At 35.4% G+C, this 21,927-nt stretch overlaps 1 protein-coding gene across 1 annotated transcript; it reads right to left on the reverse strand.

The window, feature by feature from the left end:
- Positions 1-9,444: 9,444 nt before the first annotated feature.
- Positions 9,445-18,278, reverse strand: LOC141702511 (uncharacterized). The gene is made up of 6 exons (XM_074506177.1): positions 18,027-18,278; positions 11,383-11,645; positions 11,145-11,322; positions 10,772-11,024; positions 9,561-9,717; positions 9,445-9,514 (listed from the first exon to the last, which is right to left on the reverse strand). Exons 1-6 carry the CDS (start codon positions 18,276-18,278, stop codon positions 9,445-9,447), a joined length of 1,173 nt encoding a protein of 390 aa, XP_074362278.1.
- Positions 18,279-21,927: the final 3,649 nt, after the last annotated feature.

Consider the following 21,927-nt stretch of genomic DNA (forward strand, 5'->3'; position numbering starts at 1 on the left):
ATTATAATACACGTATCAATTAGGTTTCACGTTCTCAAAAATCGGTTGGGTGTTCGTTTCTAGAAAATAGGTATATTTGTCCTTTTATGAAATTAGGGTTATCGATTTTCGTAAAGTATTTCATCACAATCCATAATCAGGTTTCGTATACAGTACTTACATATAACCGATCAACATTCTGATAGTCATAGGGTACGGCCTCGTATTTCCGTAATTTAATTTTTCCGGAAATCGGGGCAGCACCTCCTTTAATTATCAGCTAACCCGTCGAATGTCCCGACGTCAATTTAATCACAACCAAATCCAAACCAACCACAATCCAATTCCCAACCACTGATTCCAGTCGATAATGTCAATTCGAAATTTCACAAACACCAATTAACTACACTTATTAATCATTATTATCCACATTTTAATATTTTAATGCATATTTTATAATTTAAATCGTATTTTGTATTTTGAATCGTAGGATTCAGAATCGCGTCATCACAGTCCACCGTCGGCTCGCCGAGGCTCATCGCCGACGGCGGCAAAATTCGTTGGTGCCCGATTAATTCGGGTTTCCAATACGAATTTCACCGATATTTTTTGTAAACTAAATAATTAACTCAATAATCACAAATGTTCTCATCGAATTTCTCCACAAAATTAATCAAGAAATTAAACCACAGTACAATAGCCCCAAAGCAGAACTACAACCACGCAGCAGGAGCAGCAGAAGTAACACAAGCAGCGTCACAACACACACCGCACCCACACATGCACAAAAACACACACACGCATGCACACAATTCTCACACAGTAAAATCCCATATCACATATATACTCAAATACATAAATATATGTATATATGCATAATCGAACAAGACAGAACCGAAGCCACTAAACCCACCGTAGTTTTGGCGGCGGCTTACCGGAGACGGGAAGAGGGAACCGTGAAAATAGAGGGTAGGGGAGGAAGAGTATGGGGGAGACACCAGGAGAGATTAATTAAGAGAGGTAGAGAGAGTCGAGAGATAGAGAACGAGAGAGAAATCGAGATGAGAGAGAGGATCGAAGAGAGATGAGAGATTGATTGAGGGATTTACCTGGACTGAAATGAAAGGACAGGGTGAACCCGATTACCCCTCTCCCCTTTTTTGTTTTGTTTTTGTTTGTTTTATTGAATAATCCCCGCAACTAATATTTTATCTGACCCGCAATTTAACTTTTTAACAAACAATTCACGGGTAATTAAAACCCGAACATTAATAAAATGTTTTATAAAATATCGCAAATAATTAAAAGTTATTTAAAATAATTTTTCCATAATTGAAATTATTTTTGAAATGCAACTCATATTCGCATTTATTGATCAAATAAAACAACGCGCGGGTCGAATTAATCCCAAAAATTTCTGAACAAATTTTAAAATTCTTTAAATATTCCAAACCTAATAAAATATGAATTTCGAAATTTTTGAAAAATTCTAGAATTAAATAGTGATTTTATAATTAAATGCAAATATAAAATCATTTAAAGATAAATAATCAATAAAATATTGATTTCTAAATTTTATAAACTCCTAAAAATAATAAATAAAATTATGAAGCCATAAAAATGATTTTAGAGATAATCCAAGTTTTTATGGAAATAACTCTTAATTAAAATCAATTTTAAATATAAAAAAAAACAACACAGCAAAACAACTGATTACGCAAATAATCCTCGAACATCATTGATCACATATAATTAATAACAAAAATAATATCCAGCTGACAGAACCCATACACATATTTTGTTTATTTATTTATTCAATAACTACACATTTAAATAATAATAAAAAAATATACGAGTCGTTATATCCATGCTTCAGAATTTGAAGATATAGTGGATTAGCCATTCTGATGAACAACATCATCTTCTTCTTTCATAGGGTGTAGTTCAGTTTGTCAAAGAAAGGAATCTTGATACTGCTATGTTTCAGTACACTCATACTTCCAAGATCTAATTTATTTATTTTCATATTTTACTCTGATACCACTTGTTAGGTATGAAGTGCAATATAAAGGGGGTGAATGTGTTTTCTTGTTTTCTTGATTTAACTATGAATGTTTGTGGCTTATGGAACTAAACAGCTAGAAAAATTTGTAGTGATAAAATAGTAAATGTAAACACACAAGCAACTTATCAAAATTGATTTGTATTAAATCAAATTTGTCTTGCTACAAATATGTGTTCTTCAAAATAAGAAATCGGCGACTTCTCTTGAGAGAATTACAAGATTTCCTAGATCTGTTTGTTACTACTAAAACAAAGGACCTATGACATGTTTTATAGATCAACATGCACAGTTTACAGAACTTGCACTAAAATGGACTAAAACATTTTATAAAGGCCCATTGTCTATTTCCATCTCTAATGTAACATATATGTGCATAATCTACTAGGTTTGTTACCCTCCTTTGTCTGGTTCATCTTGACCCTTGATCTCGTATTCTTCAAGCTGCATTTATAGGTTTTCCAATTCAATAATAGAATTGTTTGTTGACTGATAAACTTGGATCTTCAAGTTGTCTGCATTCTGAATTCTGAGGTTCTTTATCGAGATCTCATTTATTGTGTAGAGATGTCACATATCGATAGGTAAGAAAGACTTATCGATATCTCCAGTTCTTTACATATATTTTTGACTTGCGAGGTCTACAGTTCTCCATATGCTTTTTGACTTGTCGATATCTCCAGTTCTCTACATAGCTTTTGACTTGTCGATATATCTAGTTCTCTGCATAAGCTTTTTACTTGTCGATATATCCAGTTCTCTACATAAGCTTTTGACTTGTCGATATCTCCAGTTCTCTACATGAGCTTTTGACTTGTCGATATCTCCAGTTCCCTACATGAGCTTTTGACTTATCGATATCTCCAGTTCTCTACATGTAGATTGACTTGTCGATATCTCTTGGGACTTCTCTACAAGACATTTTAGACTTCTCAACATACTTCTCTATATTCCTTGATCTGTGACTTGTCAATATCTGACTTAGAGCATTTTTCCTAGAACAACATTATTCAACTCCAAGCTTCTACACTTTTGTCTGAGGCATGATCAGGATTGATCTTCTTCCAGAGTTTATTCCTTAACTTTATGGAAATTTATAGAAAAATCCTCCAGTGTAATCTACTTAGCATTTTTACAGACTCAAGAAATACAATTACAGAATAAAATTGAATTTATCATACGACTTATCCTTAGGGTTGTCAAGGTAACTTAGTCTTATTCTGTACATGCATGTCTTGCCCAATAAATATATTGTGACATATCTGTTTGTGGTTTTGTTTGGATGGTGAGCATCTCACTGGACTTTTCTCTAAGTGTTACTCTCTGCACTCGTTCACTCGGCTCAGGGTAAATGGTGTCACTCAACCTCCCAGTTTGTGTTTCACTCCACTCAGAGCTCCTTAAATCAGATGTACCTGTAGAAGAAATCACTGGAGCCATCCTTAAGGAGGCCATCAATAGTGCAATAGGGTTTCGCATATCTCCATCCTTGTTCGAGGCAATTTGCCTATCATCCGTTGATGATTCCGTCATGGTTTGATCTTGAACTCTTCATGATGCACTTATAGACTTTCCAATTCAATGATAGAAAGGTTTGTTGACTGATAATCTTGGATCTTCAATTTGTTTATATTCTGAATTTTGAAGTTGTTGTCGAGATCTATTTTACTGTACAGAGAAGTCACATATCGATATGTGGAGTGACTTATTGATATCTCCACTTCTCTATAAGTTTTGTGACTTGTCGAGATCTACAGTTCTCTACAAGTAGATTGACTTGTCGATATCTCCAGTTCTCTATATGCAGTTTGGCTTGTCGATATCTCCAGTTCTATATATAGACTTTTGACTTGTCGATATCTCCACTTCTCTACATATAATTATGACTTATCGATATCTTCAGTTCTCTACAAGCATATTAACTTATCGATATCACTTTGGACTTCTCTACAAATAGAGTCACATCTCTATAAGTAGACTGACTTCTCTATACATCTTGATCTATGACTTGTCGATATGTGACTTAGAACATTTTTCCAAGAACAATATTATTCAATTCCAAGCTTCTACCCTTCTCTCTGAGGCATGATTAGGATTGATCTTCTTTCAAAGTTTATTCCTTAGTTTGATGGTTGTTTATAGAAAAATCTCCCAGTCTAATCTCCTCAACATTTTTATAAACTCAAGAGGTACAATCACAAAATATTAAAGATTATCAAACAATCGATTCTTAGGATTTTCATAGTGACCTAGTCTTGTCATGTAGAGGCATGTCTTGCACAATAAAAGTATATCCTGGATACCTTAATGAGATGTTAATCCAGCTTATTTATTAATTATAAAATCAATAAATAAGTAGGGTTTCAGGAATTATTAATTATGTTTAATCATTGAATAATACTAGATTTAATAAATGCAACATAATTATATCTATGTTATTTTTGGTACATATTATGTGCCCCCAACTTGTGGAAAACATGTTCGAGGTTTTTCTAAAAGTTAAATTATGTGCCCTTATCTAGATATCTTTTTGTTCACAATTATTTTCCTCATTCGACGCTATACTGATGGTATCATATGTTTATGTTAGTTATGATTGATGATATCAAAATATACTATTAGTATCTATCTGTGACAAATTGATATCAGAGTTTATGAAGATATCAGAGTATGACAAAGGATGATATCATCAGTATTTGGGATTAGTATTTGTCATCACCATATATTCATATCAGTATTTGTCAAGCTCAAAATCATGAATGATTTATATTATCATGGAAGGATAGAGTTTCCAGAGATATGTTGGTGTAAGACTTCTGTATTTGTAGCAATTAATTATAAGATCTATAATGTATTTTCATATTTAACATATGTTGGATTGATTAGGTTTACACTATAGGTGTTGATTAACGTTTTATCATTCGTGTAACCTAGCAGCTCTCAAGAATATGTTCATTCATTGAGAGAGTTTTGTAACAGTTTTTATTATCAGTCTATAAACTATTCTTCATACTTTGTATAACATCCCAAAATCCAGGGTCAGGATTGGGTGTCACTAAATAAGTTTAAACAATGCAATCCTGTATATTAAAAAAAAATACAGATAACCCCTCATCATTCCGGATCGCTTACAGGTTATGGTATAAAACAAGAATCTATCCTTCTAAAATTATAATAACTAAATACAATTTTATTACCTCTTTACTAACGTCCTCGTATTATTCACTCTGACACCTCCAAATTCCTTCAGCTGGAATCTCTCCACTTTTGCTATCTATTAAAAGTTATTCACTTTTTCCTCATTTGATACTGAAAGAAATAAGAGTTCACAAAGCAAGAGTGAGCCAAAAATGCCCAGCAAGTATCATAAATGGTTTCCAGGTATTAGATTAAAGAAACTTCTGGAAACAATCTTTAAAGAATATCAAAACACTTTTATTTATATAAAACAATTGAGCGAATAAAACATCGGCCCTTATTGGTGTTTACTCACAAATCACATTTCTCTGTAAAGGAACAGTGAACATTTCACTGATTCATCTCTTTGAATCAAATCTTTGTTTGATTTTGTAATCATAAACTATTCAAGAAGGAATGCCGTTAATGGCAATCAACAATAAATTAGACTGGACACTAGAAACCAACATATGCACTATAACCTGCTGATCAGTCAGGATATAGTGCGGATCTATACCCAACTGCATAGACCCACCAACATATAGGGTACCCATGCAACTATGGCCTAATAATCAAGGGACCAGCCATCTCTGTCCCTTAGGGTCCAGCTCATTCCTAGCCCTCATCCCAACCATCCAGTCCGTGGAGTATTTTGATGTCAAATCATTATAATTTCAAAACATCCCAATTCAGGATTCGTAAATAACCCGAAAGAATGGGTATTTGCTCAAGAGATCAATCGATAATCCAGGAACAAGATTAAAAAGGTACTTGCATAAATAAGAGTAATTGCAGCGACATATAAAAACATTTAACTATTCTGAACTTAGAATAGGAATGAAGAAATATTTGCAGTATTTTAGAAGAAAGTTTAGGAATACTTGCCTCAATTGCTAACCCTCTGAACTTTAACTATCTTGCATATCACTCAGTCCTGATGTATTTGTATTTCCATTGACAAGCCACTTGACCTTTCATGTCAATAACCATTTCAGGTTTATCTCTATTCTGAATCCACTCGTTTCATTACTACACGTAATCAGGCTTTACTTTTACTATCACCGCCTGGCTTTGAATGCCTTGAGCTAGGTGTATCTATCATAAGAGAATACTATTCCAATTAACCGACAACGTATAATTGTCTATTCTACGCTTATTCTTATCGTCTACCCATCCGAGAATAACAGATAAGGATCATATTCTGATCAGATAACATTTAAAAGACACGTTGACTCATAATTCACATAACACGTACACATAAGACAAGTAATCATATTATACATATAACACATAGTCACATAATTCATGTAGCACGTAAGTTGAATCGTCAAAAGATAGGCCTCGATACGTTTAGAAATGAAATCGGGTCAAAAAGAGTTTTATCGATTAATAATCGACTCAGAATGATTCATAAAACAAACGCCCTTTTGATACAAAATAATTTAGTTCTCGAAAATATTTTTAATAGAAGCAAAATATTTTTCTGAGTCTAGAGGCGTTCGTTTCGTATTAAACAGACGAACGGTTGATTTATTATGAATAAAATAAGAATAATTTAATTAATAATAATATTAATTGAATTTTAAATACCTTTATATAATTTTAAAGGCTCAAAATGATTTTTAAATCATTTTTGGCTTAAGTATGTAGCGCCCCCAAACTCGCTCTTTCACGGATTTAGGCCGCCACATCATGCAGTGTATCAAATACCTGTTTATTATTAAAATAGCATAAAAAATACTTTATTACATTTATCTTATCACGTCCACAGATCCAAGGATCACTTACTAATACCGTACATACATCGCAAACCAATGTATCAACCACTAGAAATTTATTACATAACTAAAAATTTATTCCACTACTAGGCGACTTTTGCATCATATAGCTGGCACACAGACAATCTAACGATCCATGCTTGAACTTGGCATCTTTTCCTTGCCCTTCGCACGCGGATTTGGATAATCATCACTTTCTGATTTGACTGCTAAAAGAAATGTAATGATAGCAAGAGTGAGCATTAATATGCTCAGCAAATTCACTATTTATCCAATACCCAGAAATAGTAAATAACAGAATACAATTGAAATTTTAAGAATAAAAGATAACTGACGACTTAAATAATAAATCTCGAATCTGAGAATATTACCAAATTCCAACACATCTTTAAACAACATGACACAAGAGCATACTGGTCGTCCACCTTTCGATACCCTATGGCTCGATCAACTACCATGTCACAAGTATCGACTCCTGCAGAACTCGCGTGTAGCGTGATCAGTGCCTCCAGTCAAGTCCGACCTTACATTTCAAATTTTGCTAGAAATTTATCACAAATGGGTTATCACACAACCCTGGCTTCCACAGAGCCAAATGTCACTTTGAATATAACACATTATCAATAACCATGGTTAACCATCACGGACCAGATTTAATATGATCAACGTTTTTGGACCATACAATCATGGTCAACGTTTCTGGACCATGTTGACCAGTTTAGAATATGAATCCCCGAGTAGTTTTCTGATAACGAAGCTAGACACTAGAAAATTTATTTGCTAAGTCTAGCACACAGCTAGCACTCTTCAAATAAATTACATTAACCCGAACAATGGATTAATTCAGAGAACAAGAAAGTAATTTTAGATGACACGAACAAAGCATCGTCTAGAAAGAAAAGGAGGTAACCATCTCGAACAAAGAGAATGGTCAAGTTCAAAGAAAAATAAAATGGTTAACTCAAAGCAAAAGAATAACCAAACGACTAAATAACGTTCAGGATCATTGTGAGTAGGACCAATCACTACGAGTAATAAATTTGACATATTTCCTATTAATTTCTGATTCGAACAATGAATCAGTTTTTTTGATTTCAATAAAATTGGATACACCTGGACAATAGATGTAACCGACAAGAAACGATGTGGTTGATCCGAATTAAGGAATCAAACCTTAACTAAAAGAAATTAAAAGGTGTCATCTCGAACAATGAGTACGACTAAAGTTTATTAAAAGAGAGGATATTCGATCGAGGAAATTTAAATTCAAATAACTAATCCAAAATAATGATAATATTTTTAAAGTTCGGAAAAATAAATCATTCTTAAATAAATAAATAAACTTAAAATAATCAACACTTGAGAAAAATTTAATTAAAAACATTTACGAAAATAAATATTTTTAAGGTGAGTAGAGAGATAGTAAACTTCCCTTGCTCGCCCGTATGTCAAGAATAATTATAATAATTTAAAACAATACGTGAGCTCAATATTGCTCCAATATTCCACGAAGTAAAATAGAATTTCTATCAATTCATAAAATAAAGAATATTAAATAATATTCGATAAAGGAGCTCAAATACTTACTCTAAATATTCTTTCTTAGAATATTTTAATGCCAATTAAACTTTTAATACATTATTTTAATAATGAATTAATCGAGTCATTTTACTCATTAAATTATACTAAGCTAACGATAATATCCCTAAAATTTGACTTTATTTGTAACCGCCTTTACACTCTTCTATTTTTATTTCATGATTATTTTACTATTAAATAACTTGGTAACAATGCATCAACTCTAAGTATCTTGTATTATTTTTAATCACAACTTCTACTATATTCCATAATTTAATACTCTAATTCTTGTTTAACCAAAATAATAATACGTTACTTTTATCTCATTTCTTTTTCCCATTAATCCAACTATTTCCTTTTTAATGTCACTTTTAATTGTCCAATTCTTTTATTACATTTATTACCCAATATTTATTATCCATTTAACAATACTTATCATTTATCAAATCATTTTAATTTCATTTTACCAATTTACAGATTTACCCCCATCTTCCCCAAACTCATCTTCAACCTTTCCTTCCCCACCACCTCCTCACCTTCAATGGCTGTCGCCGGCCGGAGCTGCCGCCGCCGGCCGTTTTCCGGCTAACCCGAAACTTGATTTCCTTCGCATAATCTTGATGCCCATAGCCGGATCTACAAGCGCCCATCAATCGTTTTTCCAAAAATCACTACCCACCCATTTTCCGTCCAAACTCTCTCTCCCTCTTCATCTCTCTCTCTCTCTCTCTCTCTCTCTCTCTCTCTCTCTCTCTCTCTCTTTCTCTCTCTCTCTCTCTCTCTCCCTCTCCCTCTCTCTCTCTCTCTCTCTCTCTCTCTCTCTCTCTCTCACTCTCTCTCGTTCTTTACTCCCCGCCACCAGCAACGGCGTCACGCCGCCGCCTGCACCATCGCCACCACCACATCGGTGGTGGTTCCGCCTTTAACCCTCACACACACACTGCAACAAATACACACAAACAAAACACACAACACATAAAACATACAAGACAAAACCTCCTCTTCCTTTCTTGCAACCCCCGTTTTCCGCCACCGCATCGGAAACCACCGTCGGCGACTCAACAGCCGCGGTGGCTCCGCCCCTTCCTCTCCTCCTTCGACCGCCACACAGCTCACATACATCACATACAGTTGTTCTTCCTCCTGTTATAAATGGGGCTAACTACAGCCACTCACATCTGTAAACAAAAGGGATAACAAACAAACACAAAAAAACCTAATTTTACTACCTCTTTCCCCTTACCTGTAAACCCCCCTTATGTTGTAAACAAAACAAATTAAATACAGCCCAAGCCCCTTTAATTACTTCTTAGCATTTTGTTATATATATAATTAAATTCAAATCTGAAATCTTGCACTACACTGCCAAAATTATTTCCCTAACAATAACAACAATACTAATCTAATCCCTAAATATTCTCTGAAAATAAATTAAGGATAATGAACCAATATTAATAAATTCAAGAAAGATAAAAAAAATGTAGTAGTTACCTTGAATGCAAATGAGTCTCCTAAATTCTCTTTGTTGATCTTTCACTCTTCACAGACCTAGAGTATTCTAGAGTAAACTTTGTAACTCGTAATGACCATTAATTAATTAATTTCTTGTAAAAGTATCTTCATCTAGACCCTTCTTAAAAAAAATTTCACCTCTAGATACTTCCCTGAAAAAAATATCTATTCAAAATATCTAACAAGCTTCACTTATAAGCCAAGCATTTTATTTTATTTATTATTTTTTTTATGATGAAAAGATTGTTACTAACTAAAAAAAAAATTCCCTAGGTGAGTTAAATTAAAATATTTTGAAACAATTATGGCAATAATTTTATTGAGTCTCAAATAAATAATTACTAGAGTTTAAATCTAACAACATAATTTTACTAGATAAAATAAAATAGTATTCTAAATAAATTAATTAGCTGCTCCAATTTTATAAAAAAAAGTAAATTTATAAAATTAATGATTAATAATTATTATCAATAAAATTAGGGATCTCCGCACATGCAATAAAATTTTAAACGACTAATAAAATTTTTTAAGATTTAATTCTTGCTCAAATTTTATTTTATTTAATTATTTATTCATTTATTTATTTATCTATTTATTATTTTTATCCGGGTACAAAAGAAAAAAATTTCTAGGGCCAAAATTTATAAAAATTTTTGGCAGTCTAAATAAAAAATTAGAATATTACTTGTGTTTTGTCGGTCATTACATTCTCCCCTTCTTATAGGATTCCGTCCCCCGGAATCACTCTCGTCGCTGAATAGAAATGAGTACTTGTTGCGCATCTCACTTTCCAGTTCCCAAGTTGCTTCTTCAATTGCGTGATTTCGCCATAACACTTTGACCAAAGGTATATTCTTCTTTTTTAATTCTTGTACTTTCCGATCTATAATTTCCACTGGTTGCTCTTCATAAGTCAAATTAGATTTTACCTCAATCGGCTCGTAATTAAGGACATGGCGATTATCTTGATGATATTTCTTTAGTACAGATATATGAAATACGTCGTGAATATGTTGTAGATCTGGTGGTAATGCCAATTGATAAGAGACTGATCCGACCCTCTTTAAGATTTCAAAAGGTCCAATAAATCGAGGGCTCAATTTGCCTTTCTTACGAAATCTCATCACACCCTTCCAAGGGGAAATCTTTAATAAAACCTTTTCTCCAATTTCAAATTCCTTATCTCTTCTTCCTTGATTCGCGTACTTTCTCTGTCGGTCTTGAGCAGCCACTAACCTTTTACGGATATTTTTAATGGATTGTTTAGTCTGCTGGATCATTTCTGGGCCTAATAACTTCTTTTCTCCAACTTCATCCCAACAAACCGGTGAGCGACACTTCCTTCCGTATAATGCCTCATAAGGAGCCATACCTATACTTGAATGATAGCTATTATTATAAGCGAACTCAACTAAAGGTAAATGGTCATCCCAACTCCCTTTGCAGTCCAAAGCGCAAGCTCTTAACATATCCTCTAGTGTTTGAATAGTCCTTTCACTTTGTCCATCCGTCTGTGGATGATAAGCGGTGCTCATACTAAGTCTTGTACCAAGGCATTCCTAAAAGCTTTTCTAAAACTTCTATGTGAATCTGGCATCTCTTTCTGACACTATAGACACATGGACTCCATGTCGAGTCACTATTTCCTTTAAATATAGAGTCACCAATTTCTCAATTGTGTACCTTTCATTTTGTCACGCCCCCAACTTAAACAGCAAATTAAATATAACTATTACAAAATTTTAAAAGAGATAACACAACCAAATCCAAGATCTTACAGTTTAGGGTTTGGAACAGCCCAACACTACCATCTATTACAACTGATTATAAATACCGAGTCCTCACACAAATTACTATCACTTATTCTACCTGAGCTCGAACATACGCATCAGTGTCACAAGTCTTACGGGCAGTCTGCTTGAATCTAACCATAGCTGCAAGCTGTAATATCAGGGTAAAGCAAGGAGTGAGCCAAATGCTCAACAAGTGCTAAACAATACGATACAAAACATAAATCGAGATATATATTAAAGAATGTCAATGGGAAGACATAATCTGAGATAACGAGAGATAAAACTTTGGGTAATGGCATCATTCTGTTTGTATCAAAACAGTTTCAAAATCATATCTTAATCAAAATCATTTTATGACGCTACGGATTACAGCCGGTGATCGGCCGCGAAGTAATCCCAAACCTCGCTGGGTTCTAAAATATTAATGGGAATCCCTAGGCAACTTTTAAGCCTAAAATAAGTGTGGAATGGACTCGCGTCTCAGTCCAGATCCACTATTCAAAGAAAACATTTACCCCCCTTTGGGACTGAAAACCCACATTTTATTTAGTTCAAAAACTGATGTCGAATTATATCAAAATCTCTTTTTACAGTAAACATTTTTATCAAGGAATTATAGATCAACTCGAAACACGGGAAATAAGGTACTGAATATCAGAGCCATGATTCACAAAACTATTCTCTATTCAAGTAATTGAATGGTTTTCATATATCAAAGATTGGACAAGAGGATTTAGTGAGGCTAATGGATAATATGAAGGGTAATGCCAATTTGGGCTCAGAGCAATGGTTTCTCATCAAGGTTCAAGTGCTGGATCATCAAGAAGGTAAACTTCATGAATACTAAAAGGTATGAAGAATGATCTTTAACTCAGGACATATCAGAATTGTCAAGCTTTAGGATAAGAAAGAGGTTATCAATCAATGAGGAATCAAGCTGGTAAGTATCTGACTATCAGAATTCAAAGTAAGGTTCTATAGGGGTTCAAGTATCAGGATGAGATATTAATACTTAGGAATCATTAGCATGTTAATCAAGAGGATCAATCAAGTATTATAACAACTCTTTATTTTATCATGGCCTTCAACTATCATGAAAAGACTTTTGAACTACTTGTAATATGTACTCGAGGGTTCATGGCATTTCTATATGATTCAAGGATAAACATAAGATACGCTTGATTCAAATATAACAACATGACTCAGGATAGTTGCAGCAATATATGAACCATTAGCAGTAAATACGAAGGTCAAGTTGAATCACTTGCCTTGAGAAAGGCTGGTCTGGTCTGACTGGTAGGAGCAACTGGAGCTTCACTCGACCTTTATGGCAAGTTTTCCCTCGTCTCGAGATCCTACATAAATAATAATAATAATCCTCATTATAATATATTCTTACCATCTTAACCTATTTATAACTCGAAATTAAACACGGATGGCACTTAGGCCTATATGCACTTAATTTTATATTCACTTTTAAATTACAATTATACACACATAGCCACATATTATCATATCATATATTAATACCAAATAACACCATATATACCATAATGCAACACTAGGCTTGGATGATCTCGACTCACAACTTAAATCACTTGGTCGCTAAACTAGACAAAGTCTTCTAATTTTGGCTTCCTAACTTGACGTGCCTTTTCTAAACTATCCAAGACCTATTGACTCTCACTTGTGCCTTTTTCTATAATGACCTTATACTATCTTACAACTATGGTGGTCGACCTAATACTCACTTCTAAGTGTTCTAAAACTATGTGATAAGTGAAAGTGCTCACTGGTGCAAATTTCAGAATGACAACTATGGTTTCTTGAGTACATTAGACACTCTTAAACTACAAGTTTTCCTTCAAAACTTTTACACAAGACTCTCCTGACCTAAGGGCATCTCACAAACTTGATGTGGCTCAAGGGCCTGGCTTGGGCCTTCTTGGGCCTAAGCTAAAAGTCCAAGGTTCCCCTGTTTTTCTGGGCAGAAAACGCCCTGACTTGAATTAACTTATGACACATGGTTCTAACTCATATCCTATGAACTATGGTTGGAAAAACTTCTCTGACACTCCCTCTAACTAAGGCCCAACAGGGTCTAATGAGGGCTTATCCATGACATGGTCAAATCTCCCTATTTCTAAGTTGCAACAAAACTGTTCCCTGCTGGACAGATTTTGTTATTCTACTTGTGCACCTAACCAAATGACATGCAAACCTCCAACCAACACCTAAAACCTTTTATATACTCCCAATAATAACTTCTGGTGGCTTGGGCCTCAAAGTACACATCAATGACATGATCAAAACTCACTCTAAACCTCAGGGTTCTAAACTGATTTTCTGCCGAAACTATAACTCTCATTTCTCCAAGGTTTTGACTTGACAAACTCAACTACCAACAACCCAATACTCAAACCAAGACTTAAACATTGTAATCTACTGAACTAACTCCCTTATTCTCAAAATAACCTTGGGTGAGATCCTCCTTACCTAAGGTACAATTATGGCAAAACAAAAGAGATCACATTTCTCAACTCACCAATCATTAAGTTTTTGAAACAACAAGATATGCATTTTTATAAAAGATAACCATGAATTATTACCATGCAACAAGAAGCATAAATCAATATTAACACATTATTCCTACTGAAATTAAGGCTCACTAACAAAATCTTTCCAAATGATCAAAATCTTACAACATTCTAAGAGAAATCCACATGCATGCATGTCTTCGGGTTTTGCAAACCAAAACAACACATTTTCTACATATATTCTATCATAAAATTGACATGCAAGCCTAGCATAAGCTATACCTAGATGATCACTTAGCATGCAAAGAGTTTTATCAAATTTTCACCATAAAATTCAAGTCATTATCACATAAACATGCAAAAATTGAGTTAAGCAACAAGAATAGTCTTAAGGACCATTCATTCGGCTCCTATATGGTCATGGCCGAATGAAATGGATGGGAATGGCCATTTAATCATCAAGAGTTTCCCTCTCAATACTTGGCACTTCTCCATTCCTTGTAGTCCTCTCAAAAACAACCCTAAACTCACAAGAATCAAGGTTGTATTTTGAGTTTCACTAGAACCTTTACATGCAACCTTTAAACTTAAACTTTCTACTCAAAACTCTTTGAAATATGAGTGATCATGGTATGGGAAGTAACATTTAATTGTGTAAAGAGTGGAAGCTTGGTTGAGGAATGAAGAAAAATGGGGAGGGGGTGGTTCTCGGCTAAACCCGAGAGTGAGAGAGGGAGGGCCGAGAGTGAGGGAGGAGGAGGGAGAGAAGAATGAGTGTGGTGTGGGTGATGAGTGAAAATGATCATGTCTTTGCTTGTTTTATGGTTTTTGTATTGGCAAAAGTGGGTGGAATTAGGAATTGACATGATTAGCCTTCCACTTGAACTTGGTTCAATTTGCATGCAAGGGTAAAGAAGGTATTTGGCTAGGAAATAAGAGTTAGTGGGGTGGTTATTGACTCTTTAGCCCTTTTGGAATGTATGGAAGGAATTTGCATGCAAGGATAACTATGTAATTTGCTAATTATATTTATAAAGATTTATTTTTATAAAATAAAATACAAGTTCAAAAATTATAAAATTTATACCATAAAATTACTTGGATTTTTAGAGACTTTATAAAATCATTTTCAAAATTTGTGAACAAAATACCTTTTAAAAGAAAATTTTTCCAAGGCTTAGAATATTCCTTATAAATCAAAAAAATAAAGCAATTAAATAAACTCTTGCTTTGAAAAATCATATACTACATAGAGCAAATTTATGATGCAGAAATTTTCACTCACACAAACGTACAATCATTGAATATATTTTCATTCATCTTTAATATTATACCAAATCCACAAATAATATTACATAAAATGCTGGTCGTAACATATTTATTGGTAGGAAATGTGCTGATTTAGTGAGTCGGTCCACTATAACCCATATGGCATCGTGATTGGTTCTAGTTCGAGGTAAACCTACCACAAAATCCATTGTAATATGCTCCCACTTCCACTCGGGAATTTCTAGAGGTTGCAAAAGTCCACTTGGCCTTTGATGTTCAGCTTTTACCTGTTGACACGTCAAACACTTACTAACCCATTCTGCAATCTCTCTTTTCATATTGGGCTACCAATAATTTTGCATAATGTCCTGATACATTTTTGTGCTCCCTGGATGAATTGAATAACGTGAGTTATGGGCTTCATTCATGATCTCATGTTTCAACTCTTCAACATTCGGAATCTAGATTCGTGAGGCAAATCTCTTAATTCCTTTTTCATCTTTTGAACTTCGAAGTTCTTCTCCTGTCAACTCAGACCTTCTTTCTTCTAGAAATTTCTCTTGACATCTATGTATCTTCTCAATTAGCTCTGGTTGCACATGAATCTCAAATACGTGTTCTTTAGCTTGGACTGGAATCTTGACTTCTAATTCCATCTTCTCGAACTCCCTGATCAGCTCTTCCGAAGTAATCAACATCTTAAGTCTTTCTTTTCTACTCAAAATGTCTGCAACGACATTTGCCTTTCCAGGGTGATAGTTTATCGTGCAATCGTAGTCCTTTATCAATTCCAACCAACGTCTCTGTCTCATATTCAGCTCTTTCTGGGTGAAAATGTACTTCAGACTTTTATAGTCCGTGTAGATCTCGTACTTTTCCCCGTATAAATAATGTCTCCAAATCCTAAGTGCAAACACTATGGCTGCTAATTCCAGATCATGCGTTGGGTACCTAGTCTCGTACTCCTTTAGTTATCGAGAAGCGTAGGCAATTACTTTCCCATTTTGCATTAAAATGCAACCTAGGCCTTTATGCGACGCGTCACTGTAAAATACAAAGTTTCCTTTCTCATCGGGTAAGGTTAAAACTGGTGCAGATATCAATATCTTCTTGAGTTCTTGAAAACTCTCTTCACATTTCGGGGGTCCATTCAAACTTCTCGCTCTTTCTTGTGAGTTTGGTCAACGGACTGGATATTTTGGAAAAATCTTTGACGAACCTTCGATAGTAGCCAGCTAATCCAAGAAAACTCCTAACTTCCGTTGGTGTCTTTAGTCGTTCCCAATTTGCAACCGCTTCCACTTTTTCAGGGTCAACAGAAATTCCTTCATAACTTACTATATGACCTAAGAATTGCACTTTCTCCAACCAAAACTCGCATTTTGAAAATTTAGCATACAACTTTTCTTTCTGTTAAGATATCCAAAGTCAATCTAAGGTGTTCCGCATGCTCATGAGGTGTCTTGGAGTATATCAAGATGTCATCAATAAATACAATTACGAATTGTCCAGGTACTTCTTGAATACTCTATTCATTAGATCCATAAAGGCAGCTGGAGCATTCGTCAATCCAAATGGCATGACTAAAAATTCGTAATGTCCGTATCGAGTCCTAAAAGCGGTCTTTGGAATATCTTCAGGCTTGATTTTTAGTTGATAATATCCTGACCTTAAGTCAATCTTTGAAAAATGAGCAGCTCCTTTTAGTTTATCGAACAAGTCATCAATCCTCGATAATGGATATTTGTTCTTTATTGTCATCTTATTTAATTCGCAATAATCAATACACAACTGCATGGATCCATCTTTCTTCTTAACAAACAGTACTGGTGCTCCCCAAGGAGACACACTAGGACAAATCACTCCCTTTTCTAGCAGCTCTTGTAGTTGGGTCGCCAATTCCTTCATTTCAATGGGTGCCATCCTATAAGGTGCTTTAGAAATAGGTTGTGTTCCTGGAGCAAGGTCGATCGTGAATTCTATCTCCCTATCAGGGGCAATCCTGGTAATTCTTCCGGAAAGACATCTTCAAATTCATTAACCACAGGATTTTCTTTGATCTTAGGGGTGTGCTTTTCTATATCTATTACGTGAGCTAAATAAGCTTGACATCCTTGCCGAAGGAATCTATTTGCTTTTATCATGGTTAAGAAATTCTTCCTTTGTTTTCGTTTACCCTTTGGCTTTTTCACACTTACTCACTTTCATCGACAATTGATTTGTGCATCATATTTAACTAACCAATCATTCCTAAAATCACGTCAAATTCTCCTAACTTAAAAGGAATGAGGTCAGTAGTAAAATATTTTCCACGTATTTCTATGTTACAATTTAGACATACTTGATCAACATTGACAACTTCCTGGTTTGCTACTTCTACGGCCATAACTTCTTCTAATGTAGCTGACTCGATGCCCAACTTACTCATAAAGTTCAAAGATATAAAAGATCTTGTAGCACCAGAATCAATTAAAACACATGCATCTTCAGAATTAACTAGAAGCGTACCTGCTATCACATCATTATCAGCAATGGCATCTTTAACCGTCATATTGAAAGTGCGTGCAGTAGGCTTGTTGCTTGGAGGTGCCATAAGTCTAAGTGTAGAGCTTTCCTTAGGAGCTTACTTTCAGCAATATTTAGCCATGTGACCCTTCTTCCCACAAGAGTAACAAATAGTAGCTTTTTCCTCGCAGCGAGATGCATAGTGTCCTTTTTGTCCGTAGTTGAAACAAGTGACATTTTCCTGATAACACTCCCCGGGATGCTTTCTTCCACATGTTTTGCACTCAGGTACATGTGGTCTGCCCTGAAGCAAGTTAGAGTTTTAAGGGGTCTTGAATCTTGGATTATCCTTCTGAGCACCAACATTTTCAATCCTTCTATTTCCAAGATTCATGTCCTCACGTTTCACAAAAGGTCGTTTCCCTGGCTGATTTTTAACCTTTTTCTCAAAGCTTCTTCCACTAAGGTTTTGGAACTTTCTCTTCTTCATATTTGCGTCCTTAGCATACAGCTCGCTTCCACTTTCCATAATTGTAGCTTTCTGAACTAGTGTGGTGTAGTTGGTGATTTCAAACACAGCTATGCGGTTCTGAATGTAAGGTTTTAGTCCTTGCTGAAATCGCTTGGCTTTCTTCTCATCAGTGTCAACATGGTATGGAACGAACCTAGAGAGCTCAGTGAACTTAGCTTCATATTCAGCTACTGACATGTTTCCTTGCTTAAGTTCTAAAAAACTTAAGTTCCATCTGATTCTCCATGTATTTTGGAAAGTACTTTTCGAGGAACAGTTCCTTAAATCTAGTCCATGGTATAGGAAAAGTGGTTTCAAGTGTTTTCTTGGCTTCCCACCAATAGTTAGCTTCTCCTTTTAGCATATAGGCAGCAAAGATAATTTTCTTCTCTTTTTCAACATCAACTATTTCAAATGTCTTTTCGATCTCACGAAGCCAAACTCGAGCCTAACAGGGTCAGTGGTACCTTTGAACTCAGGCGGGTTCAAAGATTTAAAGGATTTGAAGGTAACAGTAGATGGGGTTTGTTGATCTTGTGGTCCACCTCCTCTAGTTGGAGGATTTTAAGTTTGTTGTCGCAGAAATGCCACCAATAGTCGCATAGGGTCATCTTGATTCTGAGGTGGGGTCGGGTCCCTATGTTGCCTTCGGTCTTGGTTTTGTTGTAGGTGAGGTTGGCTATCAAGGCTCTCTTCTTCTGGTGGAGGTGGAGGATTCTTCTTAGGTCGTCCTCTTGGCATCTTCTTGCTATTTAGAATAAAACAATAGGTTGATTAAAATATTCCAAAACAGTATAATATCCCAACAAATTTAAAAAAATAACATGGTGTAAGCAATAGTCTTTTCAAAAAAAAAAATCTTGTATATCATGACAAAAAGGCAAACCTCAAAATCGAGTCGAATATAATCATGAAATCCTTATTCCGAAAATATGTCTCTTGAACTTGAATAACATAACAATAATCAAACTATTTTCCCAAAATATAAATCATATCTCATTATGTGAACCTCGAGTTTTAATCATTTTTTTAGTTTTAAATTTTGAAAACGTAGTAGTTTCGGTGTAAATCGTGTTTATCTAAAGTATGTTGGTTTTAAAGAAAATGGTTTTCTATCTTTTGAAAAGTTTCGGTAGTTATCGTAACCACGTAAAAGCTCTATCTACCAAGGAAACATAATAAAATGCTAACAAATATAAAATACGATAACATCCATAGTGTAAGAGAGTCATCAACCATCTGATGATGATATCATAGTCTGTCGACAGAGAGTATATCATAATACATAACCAAAGTGATACCCCAACAGGCTGGGTCAAAATATCAGTACACCATAATGATCAAAGTACATCGTCATAACATCCTACTACATACTAGAGATCAAGTCAACTACTATGTCAATCTCGAGACTGCATCAAAATAAAAAGTCTATAAGCCTCATCAGCATCAAATATATCACTACAACCATCAACAGTACGGTCAGCAGCTAGCATCATAAGTAAGAGTCACCAAAAGATAGGAATACACACTATATAGACGTGTTATCCCTTAAAAAGTCAAAAGACTGCACAATATCCATAGTCATGATCGGTCAATGACCGAACAAGGAGGTGATCCTCCCACAAAACTCCGTGATAGCTCTCTCCACAAGTGCGGCCACCGTGGCGCTATCAACCTGGCCAGAACTCGAAGATGGTATCCCAGCAATAGAACTCCTCAAACCGGTCAGAATAGTCTCAGCAATCTAGTGAACAATCTCCATCTGAACATCCCTAGTCAGAGCACTACCACCAAGGTGAACATGAGTAGGGTCCGTAGCAGTAAGTAGCCTGATAAGAGACTCCCTAGTGTCAAAAAGCTCCTCATACATATGCCATAACCACTGATGCTGCTGGAACAATGAGTAGTGAAGGTGAAATGGTAGCATGCCAGTCTCGGCCACATCAGGAGCAAGGGGTAACGATGGCATAACAGCCGTAGCGCCTACAGGGCTAGTATCAGGAGTATGAACAGATACTGGAGGTGCAGGAGGCGCAGTGTCACAAACAGGTGCCTTAGAAGTAACATCAACTATGGGACCAAGAACAGTCGGCTCTATAGGAGCCTGCACATAAACAGGAGCCGGTGCATAAAACAGAGCAGATAAAGAGACAAGTGGTCCTGGAGGTGTAGAGCTAATCAATCTCTCAGTACAGACTGTTGAAAACTGGCTCTCATCAATATGCTCAGTCCTAACAGGGCTCGGTATCTCGAAATGATACCTATCTGTAGTGATCATATAGGTCTGGGGCTGGATCGAGGCAGGGTGGAAGTGACTAACCAACTCAGCAACCATGACATCCCCCTCTCTAGACTCGGGTGGAACATAAGCAGATGATAACGTCTGAGTGAGTGCAGATAGAGGTACAACAGGGATGATCTCCGCCAGTGAAGCATACACAGAATCCTGTACCTCAGGAGCAGAAACAGCTGTAGGTGTCACTACAGGTACAGAGTCAACCTCATCATCCAAGTCAACAATCTCAGGGGGTGTAACTAGTGGTGGAGATATAACCGCAATGGATGAGTCGTCGATATCACTGTCAGACTCGGATCCAGAGTTGAATGCGTCTCGAAGGTATGGCGTCGGGGGTCTATCACGAACAGATCGGGTACCTAACATCTATATATATATATACACAATTGCACCAAGTCGTTATTAGATATTAGTCTCTAAAATCTACTCAATTCTCTAATATACTCCACAGTAAGTCTTATATCTTAATAGTTAGGTTTAGTTAAATACTTATAGGTTTAAAGTTATATGTACTTAGTATAATCTTATTTCGCTCTCATATTACATTCCTAGGGGTTCACGTCCTAAGAATATAACTATAGCTCTGATGCCACCTCTGTAGCGCCCCCAAACCCGCTCTTTCACGGATTTAGGCCGCCACATCATGTAGTGTATCAAATACCTGTTTATTATTACAATAGCATAAAAAGTACTTTATTACATTTATGTTATCATGTCCACAGATCCAAGGATCACTTACTAATACCATATGTAAGGTTACACACACATTGTAGAGGGGGTGAATACAGTGTATAGTACACTCAAATCAAACTTTAAGAACTTAAGTAATAGAAAACAAACTTTATTGAAACAATAAACTCTGTTACAGTATGGAATTGTTACCTCTCAGTGATGAACAATATCACGAGAGCTGCTAGGGTTACAATGAAT

Source organism: Apium graveolens, chromosome 2 (assembly GCF_009905375.1).
Source record: "Apium graveolens cultivar Ventura chromosome 2, ASM990537v1, whole genome shotgun sequence".
Classification (NCBI taxonomy): Eukaryota; Viridiplantae; Streptophyta; class Magnoliopsida; order Apiales; family Apiaceae; genus Apium; species Apium graveolens.

Coding starts and splice junctions, on each gene's coding strand:
- LOC141702511 (XM_074506177.1), bottom strand. CDS start 18,278: ATGGCACCTCCAAGCAACAAGCCTACTGCACGCACTTTCAATATGACG. Junction 11,646..18,026: donor AAGTTGTCAATGTTGATCAA/GTATGTCTAAAT, acceptor AAAAGCTTTTAG/GAATGCCTTGGTACAAGACT. Junction 9,515..9,560: donor GGAAGAGGAGGTTTTGTCTT/GTATGTTTTATG, acceptor TATTTGTTGCAG/TGTGTGTGTGAGGGTTAAAG.